At 44.2% G+C, this 11,281-nt stretch overlaps 1 protein-coding gene across 1 annotated transcript; it reads right to left on the bottom strand.

Annotated features, from left to right (window-relative positions):
* Positions 1-5,586: 5,586 nt before the first annotated feature.
* On the bottom strand, positions 5,587-11,024 carry LOC148041430 (tryptophan synthase beta chain 1-like). The gene is made up of 5 exons (XM_087679348.1): positions 10,248-11,024; positions 9,356-9,712; positions 8,827-9,269; positions 8,605-8,699; positions 5,587-6,198 (listed from the first exon to the last, which is right to left on the bottom strand). Exons 1-5 carry the CDS (start codon positions 10,542-10,544, stop codon positions 6,023-6,025), a joined length of 1,368 nt encoding a protein of 455 aa, XP_087535474.1. The 5' UTR covers positions 10,545-11,024; the 3' UTR covers positions 5,587-6,022.
* Between the last annotated feature and the right edge of the window lie 257 nt (positions 11,025-11,281).

Here is an 11,281-nt window from a genome sequence, read left to right as displayed (position 1 = left end):
GCCGTCTTGACGGGGTTTAGGGTTTTTTTATTACGTTGCCTTGCTCGTTTTTAGGTCCAATCAGGGTTTTATGGCTCAGCAAGTTGCCCCTAGGTCTCTAGGTCTTGCGATCACCTACTCAAGCTGCTAATCGGCTGCGCCTTATGATTTTGTCTATTCCGTGCGCCAGAATCAAGTTCTGAGCATTAGGACTTGCGACAGTTTGCGTTGTTGAGCTCTAGTCGGGTCAGGTCGAATTTCTGAAAGTTTAAGACAAATTCACACTCGGCCCAACTGGTCTGAATTGCAGGGGCCGAGTGGGTGACTCGGACAGGCCGAATCACACTGATCCGAGGGCCGAGTCGAGTTTTGAGACGATGGCCGAGTCGAGTCTTGGGCCGGGGGCCAAACTAGTCAATGGGGCCAAGTCAAGTCTTGGGCCGAGAGCCGAACTAGTCAATGGGACTGAGTGGACTTTTGGGCTGAGGGCCGATTAGGGTTTTTGGGCCAAGTCAGCCGAATGGCAAGGGCCGAGAGTCGAATCTAGGACTCGGTCCAGAAACGACCGCTCGGACGGGCCGAACACGGTGCAACGAATGCCGTGCGACGACGATTTCGATCAAATCTCACAATTTAGACAATCACTCCAAGCACAAACTTCCAGATCCTAACTAGGGTGCCAAGGAAAGTGATTGGTATACCTGAGGTGAGTGGTAGGCTCTCCGATGATGAGATCGAATCGAATCTTTGTGGGGGCTCTCTCTCTCCCTCTCTCTCTCTCACTGCAATGGTTGCAAATGAGCTCTTCCTTGGACTCTTAGCTCTTAAACCCCTTCCCGGGTAAGGTTTTGATGCTCCCAATCACTCACATGCCGACATTAAGTATCCCAAGCAAGCTTTTTGCCATTTTTTACATGATTTATGCCATGTTTTGCAAATGGTAAACCCTACCCTTTCCCGATTCAATTCCCTAATCCTATCCTACGCTAAATGCAGCAAGAATCGAAAGCAATAAACTGAAATGATTTCTCCATGTTTTCCAATCATCAAACAAACAAACTAACCCAAAATACTTGTTTGTTTCGAAGATCAAAACACGCAAACTTCCTACTTATCTCAAGCTCCATTTTGGGGATGAATCCCTTACTTCGATGCTCGATATGAGGCGCGCAAGGACTCAAGCTTTAATCCGTTGGTTCCGGCAACGGAACCAAAATGTGGAAGCTTTCACTCAGCCGCTAAGACCCACGGACCGCTTATTGTTTCAAGCATTCCAAGCCGAGCACTAATAGCCATCTCTCACCTAGCCGACGCGCCGTCGATTCTACGAGTGTAGTGAGGTTACCTTGATGCCGATATGAGTTGTTTCCTCTCTCGCACACACCGGTAGCTCCACGATCCTAGATGCCAGCTCAAGCATCCTCAAGCCTCCTCTATCTCCAAGCTCTATCCACCATAGCCGCACGCGCAAGAGAAGAGAAGAGAAAAGAAGAGACGAAGAGAAAAGAAGATGGTGAAGAGCTTCACCCTCTTGATCCCTCACTCCCACACACTCACTCTCTCACACTCTCACACTCCCTCTCTCAAGAGCACACACAAGCAAGGAGAAGAGAAAAAGAGAAGAAGAAGAGAACTCTTGTTAGCCACACACCAAATAATGAGCTTCCATTCACTTTTTGAACTTTATATACAAGCCCTAAAATCTCATGGACACCCATCCCTTTTTTACATGACCGGCCGTTGTGGCAAGGTCCTTTCTTTATTTCCTCTTCTAGCCTTATGCCTCTAGTCTACACTCGTCTAATATTTTACACTTGGCACAGGAGGGAGCCTGGCGCTCTTCTACACGAGTTTTTGGAGTTTTTTGAGACGCCTTTCATTTAGAATTATGCTTTTGGCCCCAGCTTAGCTTTAGAAGCCGCCTGTGTGTCTTTGCTCTTTTTCCATCATTTTTCCGCTTTTTCATTTATTTTTCCGCCTTCTTGACTTGGGGTGAACAGAGGACCCTATTTATATCAGTATGTTGGTAGTTACATTAAGTGCATTCACATACATGCATATGGACTTTAGCCATGCCCTTAACCTATCTCCCTCCTTACAAGAAAAGATGGATATATCTTTTTTTGGGACATGATGGACCAGATTGATGCCTTCTAACATGACTTTGACAAAGAGTAACTCCAATCCCTCATATGGGGGCAGAGAGTGTTCATTACAACTGAACAAATAAGGGACTTAATTTGTCTCTCTGAATTGGCATCTTCCCAAATGTGGATACATATGGAGCATCGGGTGGCTAAGCCGACATGCATGCACCACTCAAGGTATAGCCAAATCTTGGACTTTGGTCTAAAGGACTTGAGTTATTGACCCTTACTTTGACATCCATCCATCCATCCATCCAAAAGGGGCTTGGTGTAGAGCGATATACTTTATGTCATGATTGACAGTGCATTGCCCATGCCAATGCCTAGAAAAACTTAGTAGTACTTATTGCATGTGGCCATTGACTTCATTTCCAACCACTGGAGTCAATTAACTGCTAGCAGTATCCCATTACCATTGTTGAACATGAAAAAATCATCTAGATACGTCATCACTAACATGAGCGGAGGAACCCAAGAGATGACCAGCTCATAAAGCATAGGATGCATCAATCCATTGAGAACGAATATCTGATCTGATGTGGTCAACTTCTGGAAAATCTGCAAAGAGCTGATAAATTCCAAATGTTCAATTGAGTCTGAGAGAACTTTTGGATGAAAATCTGTTATCCTTGAAATCATCAAAGTGGACTGAAACATTATAATTGCACTTGGGACAGGAGTTGTCCTGTTCTTGTGTTAGCAGACCTACTATCAAATGAATAATGCACGCTTGGCTTTGATTCATCACAATGGATATGCACTAGATATGTAAGAAGATATGCAATGAAATACCAAATGTCTGCTGTTGCAGCATCATCCTGTGAGGGTTTCCGTAAACCTTGAAAGAAGAGTGTGACAATTTCTGAAAACTCACTAGAATTTTCCAATGCTCTTGCTTTCGAACATCATTGCCACAGACACTGAATTGCTGCACAAAAATGGGAATCGCACCATGATCTCTAACCACTTCAGTATGCTCTGCATTAAGGACTTCTGCAATTGGAGGACTGCACTCTATTAAAGGAAGCTTCCTGGACTTGTCAGTAGTCTCTAACTGTTTGCTTGGACTCTCTGACCAAACTCCATTTACTATAATAGACGGCTTTCAAGCTTCTTCTCTATAGAGCTGGAATGGGTGCTAGTGGTGGTGTCGCCACTGAGGAGATTCGAAGGCATGCCCTTTTTCCGCTTTCTGATTAGGCGCTCCTTGCGGTTGCTTCAGCAGATCTCCATTAGATTGCCCTCACTCTTATGGGCCTCATCAGCATTAATGGTGACTTTGATTGGACTCCCATAAGCACTAGTCAAACAAGCAATGATCTCTAAAGGTGCATGCAGATCACTGCCACAGTTGCATACTGATCAGTGCCACAGCTGTTGGTAGGAAAGCCGTGATTCAGGTTCATCATCTCCACCCATTCCAGGATGGATCTTTTCTCGGCCTCTGCGGGAGGCTGCATATTCGTGACATTGGAGCAAACTATTTTGTTATGTTTGATCCTCCGAAGCTTCTTCCTATCTTTCTTGTGTATCTTCTTGCGATGCATTCTCGTGGAGCTTGACTCGCCCTGGGTAGAAAAGCAAGGATCGGAGCGTGTCTTGTGTAGGGTGACTTGTGCCATTTTCCATTTCCAGATCATGGGGCTATACATAGGGGAAAACATGATAGCATAGACGAACACAATAGGGTTCTGTGTTGTCGCATGACCGCAGATGCCCGTGTATAGCTCTCTATTATCTTCAGAAAACGATATTTGAGCACTTATCATGGCTTCTAAACCTCAAACATGACCAGCTATACTAGCCAGTTGAACATGATAACCCCTAAGGCCTGGTCCCAAGCTGGTTTGATAGTTGTCCTCAAGGACCCTGACTCCTTCAAAGCTAGTTTGATCAAAACCTCACGCTATAGTATCGAGCAATGAGTAACTATTTCCTCATGTTTGTCCATGGATATCAACAGAAGAATCAAGATGTACTAGGTGTGACTTTTGCAGAATCAAAATCTGATCAGGGGACCACATCCTGTACTTGCCGATTATCAAAGAATGTAACCATGGAATTTCATGTACCCTAAGTCGTTAGAAATCAGAATTCTGCCAACACTGTATTGGAGAGTTGCTTCTTCTTGAAGTAGAGAATTGATACGAGGACTGGTTTGTCAAGGCTGGTACAATAAGAGACATTAATTCGGGGGCAACTGGCCCAATGCTATCGAAGCTAGGTGGGTCATTGAGATGAGTTTCATCTTGCATGTCACATCTAAAGTGCTACACTAGGACGGTTGTCAGTTAGTACTATAGTTGCTAGCAAGGGCCCCGTTCATTGCAGATACATTAGGCATAACATTGCTGGATCAAGTGACTTGATCACCATGGTGACCAATGAGATTGAGCAGCTGGCAAGTAAGACGTCAGCTTGAGTGGTATAGGCATAAGTGAGGGTGGAAAGCTACTAGATATGCCAAGGTTTGGTCCTTCTCTTTAGACAACAGTCTTCTCAAATTCAATTTTGAAAAGTACTCCTGATAGAGCCGGAAAGCCAGGGAATTCTGTGTTTTGACAAGTTGACCATAGATCTTAACAATAATCTGGTAGCACAAACATGTATGCTTGTATATGATCGGTATACAGAAACCCTATCTCAATATTGGTGCAATCAATCTAGATCTGCAATAGCTCTCTTGACCCTTGATTGGGTTGCATCTTCTGTATCAAACAATGTCCCTCACTTTTGTCTGTGATCAAGAGAGATGAAGATATGATAACAACAAAACTAAATTCACACAGCGACGAATACTACTGCATACAACATATGGATGTTGTTTCATACTAGTTACTTGGGACATTAATTTTTGCTAAGATGATTTCAACCACCTTATTGTCAAATGATAGCACTAGGCATTATCTTGAATTGATTGCACTATATCTTTGCTCAAATACAGCATTGCAAACAAAGTAATTGCCCATCAGCATAAGGTCAAACACTCATACGATTTAGTTGTGTGCCACTCACGAGGAGTACTTCCAAGGACCCTTACAAAAGATATTATAACACAAACACCTTATAAAGTTGTAAACAAAGGTCCATAAATACCAGAGCACAAAATTAAACAGAGCAATTTAAAGGTGTTTTAGCATCCTGTCATCTAATGCTTGAGTATTATAGTAAAGGTTTAAGCATAAATACTATTCGCCATTGTATCTAACTGGGCAGGTCTTTTGTTGAAGTAGAGGCAGACACTTCATTGTATACCCAAACAATGCATCAAGGAATCGGAAAGAAGATATTTGTGGGGTTGGGATAGTGTACTCCCTTAGCCCATGACTATGGAACCATTTAACATATTATAGTAAAGCCAATCATGGAGCAGAAACAAGGTGTCATGCAACAGGTCCCCCTATCCTAAGCAGCAAACAATGAAAGAGGAAATAGTCTAAACCTCTTCAGCTGTCTTATTTAGGCTGCATAGCAGACATGAGCTACCATAACAACTTGGAAATACACATACTATACTGCAGTTGTACCGAAACAGAACAGTCTAGAAAAGTGCCGTTTGGCTTTCTTTGATCTCACTTGTAATATTTCACATGAGGGAACATGTTCAAAAAATATGAATCTATGTCCAAAGAACATTCACGCACACATTTCTAGAGTACATCTTGTATATCCCAATATTCTCAATGCAGAGAAGGCATCCCATCTTGCACGTTTGCTAGATGGATATCTAAAGCTTTTGTCCACACAACTTTTTCTTCAAATTCGTGGCTCCCAAATATCTCCTTGAAGTGATTCAGACTGCAGCATCATACCACCACCTGGTGCAGACCAAAAGCAACCCCAAACACACTTTCGATGTGTTGTCTGTGCTTATATACAATCCTGCAAGCGACAACTTAGAATTTCAAAATCTTGCTTGCTGTATCAAGATCTTTGTCGCCTCGACTACTACAGTTTACTACAACTTTTGTGCCAGGCTTCAAGGTTGGACACAATCTCTCCAAGAAAGCCAACGCATGCGAAGTCTCTAAGGCTGGTATGATGCCCTCCAGTTTTGATACTCTCTCAAATGCTGCAATGCATAAGGAAAATGAGAAGTTAGCAGTTAGGAGCTTGTAAACCAAAAAGTCTATTTCACTATCAAATATTTCTCACTTAACAAGCTTTATACAAAAAGATAATAAATACTAGTCAATTTGACAATTATTAAACCAGAACCAAGAAGAAAGCATATTATCACCATAAGTAGACTCTCAAGGCTCCTTATGATCTGTTCTTCTAGTGGGATTGAGAGAGGAGCACATGTGAATGCAAAGCAAAAGAGTCATTTGTTGTACTACCATGAACAGCTATAGCAAAGTTGGAGACAGCCTACTGATTGTATCATAATGTATGATCATGTTCACCCTGCAAGGCAGCCATCCAATGCTGTCGTTGTACATCCTAAAAGACATTAACTTCTACATCATCACTGATAAACTAGCACATGTGTATTCAACAAGATTTCCATCAGCTAATAATGCCATTCATTTTGACATAAAGCACCCTAAATGGTAGCCAGGTGTCATGCTGTCTGTCTGTCTTTCTAATAAAGACATCATCACCTTGTTAATACCCAGCCACATAACTTCAGACCTAGCCGTCCTAAAAACACAATAGGCCATGTGCTCATATTAGCTATATAATCTTCACATGGTCCATGTTATGCGATGATGGTTCTGCTAACATCACATTGGAGCTCCAAAGCCGACTTGAGGTAGCATCTTCCCTTGTAACTGCACAAACCAAGCCTCTAGAATAGCACTCCAAGGTTGTAACTGCACAAACCAAGCCTCTAGAATAGCACTCCAAGGTGAGTAGTCAATGCCTTCAAGCTTGTCGTCAGTAGAAAGAAAGAAGGGTGCCATGAGACGGAATGAATTACAATCCTTTCGCAGATGCCCCTTCTTGCCACAGAAGAAGCATTTCACCTTCTTCTTCTTCTTGCCACCCCTCTTCGCAGCTGCAAAAGCTCGAATACATGGAGTGCCAGCTTGACATAACATCATTCCTTGTAACTACACAAACCAAGCCTCTAGAACAGCACTCCAAGGTGAGTAGTCAGAGCCTTCAAGCTTATCATTGTTAGAATATCACTGAGGTGCCATGAGAGCAAACGAAGATAGAAGTTAGAGAGAAATACCTAGGGTACTTCGTGGTCAAAATCAGCCCAATCAATGAGAGTTCAAGAGCTTAATGATCCATTCACACAAACACTCAATAGAAGACAGAGAGTGGAGCTACTGAAGAATCCCTACAACCTACAAATGAGACCCTCTCTAAACGTGAAAAAACAAAAAACACCAAAAGTGCAAGCCTGTGCAGATCAGAAAAACCACAGGTTTTACTAGCCACTGGATGGAAATCAGCCCATTAAGCAAAATGTTGTCATTAGCACAATGGGTGACACGAAAACAAGCCTTGTCAAAGCAGTTCTAGCCCAAACGACCAACCACCAAGTAAAAACACAGGGAAAACAACTCCAAAGACTGAGAAAAGAGATTGTCCAGCACCCGAGACAGGTTGCCAGCAAGAAAAGTGGTCGCCAGCCAAGTAGGAAGGGGTAGGAAGTTGCAATGTAGGAGTAGAAGAGACTAGCAGCACTAAACACAGAGCTTTCAAACCTGGGAACTGTCAGTGATAGCACACACCAGCAGAAAACCAGTGACACCAAGCATCAAATACCATTATATGAGAATGCATAGACGATCAGAAGTTTGAAAAGAGAAAGTATGAACATTGACAAAAAGAAAGAGCATGTGAACACAAGAAACTCCAAAGGAACATGCAATGAAATCCACAAGACGAAGCATGAGATGTGCAACACAATACCAGCAGAGCACCATCACATTCGTGATGTGACCAACAACAATTGCTCCAATCTCCCTCCCTCCAAGGATGCAAGATGATGTGATACAATTGTAACTAAGGGTGGAGTGAAGCATATTTAGAAGCCTGAGGACGAGACGTGAGACAACTAAAGAGGCCCTAAAAGGGGCCACCCAGCTACCTCTCCAACTAAAGGCTAAACATGGTGCCTAAAGCCTTTTGCTACATACTAAACTAAATATAGTGGAAAGGTGGGAAACTAAGAGCTCCAAAGGCAAGGTAGCTGAGACATCATGCATTAGTTTGTCTCGTGCAAAACCAAGCTGTCACAAAGGACAAAGGGTAATGTTATCAGCATGATCAGCATCGTAAAAATTTTGTTGAGAACATTAGAACAAACATAAACTGGCTAGAGCCATCAAATCTCCAATGGAAAGATGTATGTAATAATCTTCACAAATGCACCCTTACACTCACGCATGCACACACATTCTAGCCTAGTTTCACTTCTATCTAAGCAGACTCTATCAAAACCAAATGGTAAAAAGCAATGAGATCCTGTGTAAAATTAGAATTACAAGCAATCCATTAGCCTTGTTTAGTATCTTACCACCCAAAGCCTCCTCATCAGTGACGCTGAAGTACTCAGCTCGGCCTATCTCTTTTAAAAAGCTGTGTTCTGGTCCAACACCTGGATAATCGAGCCTGAAGATCCCAAAAAGCAAAGAAAAACAACATCAAGTAAGCTATACAAAACTTGGTATTAGGAATATTAAAAAAGGGCGATGGACCTAACAGCCAAGCTTGTGAACACAAGGATGTGCTGACATACCCTGCACTTATAGAATGGGGCTCTATAATTTGACCATCATCATCCTGTAGTAAGTAGCTCATGGCTCCATGCAAAACCCCCCGTTCTCCCTTTGTCAATGTGGCGGCATGTTTACCAGAACCTAGTCCAAATCCAGCTGCTTCGACCCCAATCAACCTTACATCTTCATCATTCACAAACTCGTGAAACAAGCCCATGGCATTTGACCCTCGTCCAATACAGGCAACAAGAACATCTGGTTTGCTTCCCCACTTATCTAAAGCCTGTTGTCGAGTCTCTTTGCCAATAACAGCATGAAAATTTCTCACCAGCATCGGATAAGGGTGAGGTCCAGCTACAGATCCCAAAATATAATGCGTGCTCTCTACATTTGTGGCCAAATCTCTCATTGCTTCTGATGCCGCATCTTTCAATGTAGATGTGCCAGAATGGACAGCACGTACCTACAAGGTGGTGTCAGACTTGTCAAACATGAGGTGGATACATAAATTTTCATGAAGAGCAAGCACGTGTTTGATCAAGACTATACCTCAGCTCCAAGGAGTCTCATTCTGAGTACATTAAAAGCCTGTCGCTCCATATCTTTGGCACCCATGTAAACAACACATTGTAACCCAAATCTAGCGCACACAGTAGCAGTGGCAACTCCGTGCTGCCCTGCTCCAGTTTCTGCAACGATACGGCTTTTACCTATCCGCTTAGCCAGTAGAGCTTGCCCAATGGCATTGTTGATCTTGTGAGAACCTGTATGATTCAAATCCTCTCTTTTCAGATAAATAAGAGGCCCGCCATCTTGACCTCGCCTGTAGCGTTCTGTTAGTCTCTCTGCAAAATACAGTGGCGATCCTCTACCGATGTAATCTTTTAGGATTCCTGCGAGCTCTTCCTGTAAAATGCAAGCAAATTCATTATTCCTGGAAGATATTTCCCGAAAAAGGCTTGCAATTAGTTGAGCTTTTCCTTTCAAGGATGCAAACCAGCACACGCTTAGAGGGCCTTGGAACATAAAATTGCGGCCATGGCCCTGTGCATTTATTAGCCTCTCAGTCTGACATCCGCACAGAAAGCTGTGTGCTGCCCTACTTTGCAAACTTTTCGGCTTTGGGGTACAGTCTACACAACATGCAGTCTCCAGCTTCTTGGTAAACAGGTGATGATGAGCTGTGGCCTGTGTGAAACCCTTCTTAAAGATTTTATGTGCATCTCTTTGGAGGACTTTTGTCCAAAAGCACTGATCTCAAAGTTTGAGATACAAATGGCTCACTGTAAGAAGTGTCATCAGTCACCCCCCATTGAGACATTCAGTAGATGTGATGGATACTGCATTACACTGAGACGAATGGTTGTTGCCAGCCAGTCAACTTGGTTGGCCAAAAACTACAAAAATGCAGGCATGACCTGAGAAATCTAAGAGCACACACCTGGAATGCAGAATCTGCCCAGAAAAAAGTGAATGCAGCCTCCAGTTCAGATAGGCCGGTCATGAGCGTCTCGGGAACATATTTTCCACCGAATCGGCCAAAGCGACCGAAGGAATCCGGGCGCTGGAAGTCCTTGACCTGAGTCTGGATGCCTCTCGTAGATCGGGAGGGCGGGGCAGGTGGGGCCATCGTGCAGGACACGGGCCTCCTCGCATGCGCAGGCAGCTGCCCAGTTGCCCCCGACCCCAAGTCTGGCTCAATCGTACACCGGTAAAGAGGGGAGGAGAGAGCCGCCATAACACCAGGTCAGAATTAGTTCAACCCTTTGGAAGGATGGGGCAGCGAGTGTGTGTGCACGCGTGCACGCACGTAAGGGCGTGTTGTGTGTGTGGGGGGAGGGGGGGCGTGTTGTGTGTTTGTGTGAGAGAGAAAGAGGTCGTGTTGTGTGTGTGTCTTTCTCTGTGTGTGTGCCAGACAGAGAGAACAGCCCATGGATGAAGATATAATGCACCGAAGTGCCTGAAGCAATCAGGGCACTGCAAGTCCGTGAGCTGATCAGTGGTGATGTCTGTGGTCGTTGAGATGTGTGGACGCAGGCGGGGCCATGATCGTGCCCTGGAAGTGCTCGATGGGCTGGGCTGAGCGTCGACGTCTGTGGTCGTCGATCGAGAGGACGTCATCGTGCAGGACACGGTACACCAGCCCAGAGAGGAGAGAGCTGCCATAGCTGCAAGTGAGGAGGGGAAGAGAGAGAGAGAGAGAGAGAGAGAGAGAGAGAGAGAAAACGGCCGTAGCTCCCCGTGAGAAATCCAAAAGAGAGAAATTGAGAGAAATCCAAAAAAGAAAACGACCATAGCTCCACGTGAGAAATCGGAAGCTTTCGACGGGGGGGCAGAGCGAGAGGGAGAGCGCCTGTGGGCGTGCCACGTGGCGTAGATATCGTCCCAGAAGCACGGAAGACGGATGGGTGGCTGAGAATTGAGAATGTTCGGTCGGTGACTATGGGTCTATATATATATGGGTTGTGTCAGCGG

Source organism: Lygodium microphyllum, chromosome 1 (genome assembly GCF_053477565.2).
Source record: "Lygodium microphyllum isolate KBCC chromosome 1, Lygodium_microphyllum_v1.1.10, whole genome shotgun sequence".
In the NCBI taxonomy this organism is placed as follows: domain Eukaryota; kingdom Viridiplantae; phylum Streptophyta; class Polypodiopsida; order Schizaeales; family Lygodiaceae; genus Lygodium; species Lygodium microphyllum.
The sequence above is the reverse complement of the archived record's forward strand: the minus strand, read 5'-3'. Positions and strand labels throughout refer to the sequence as shown.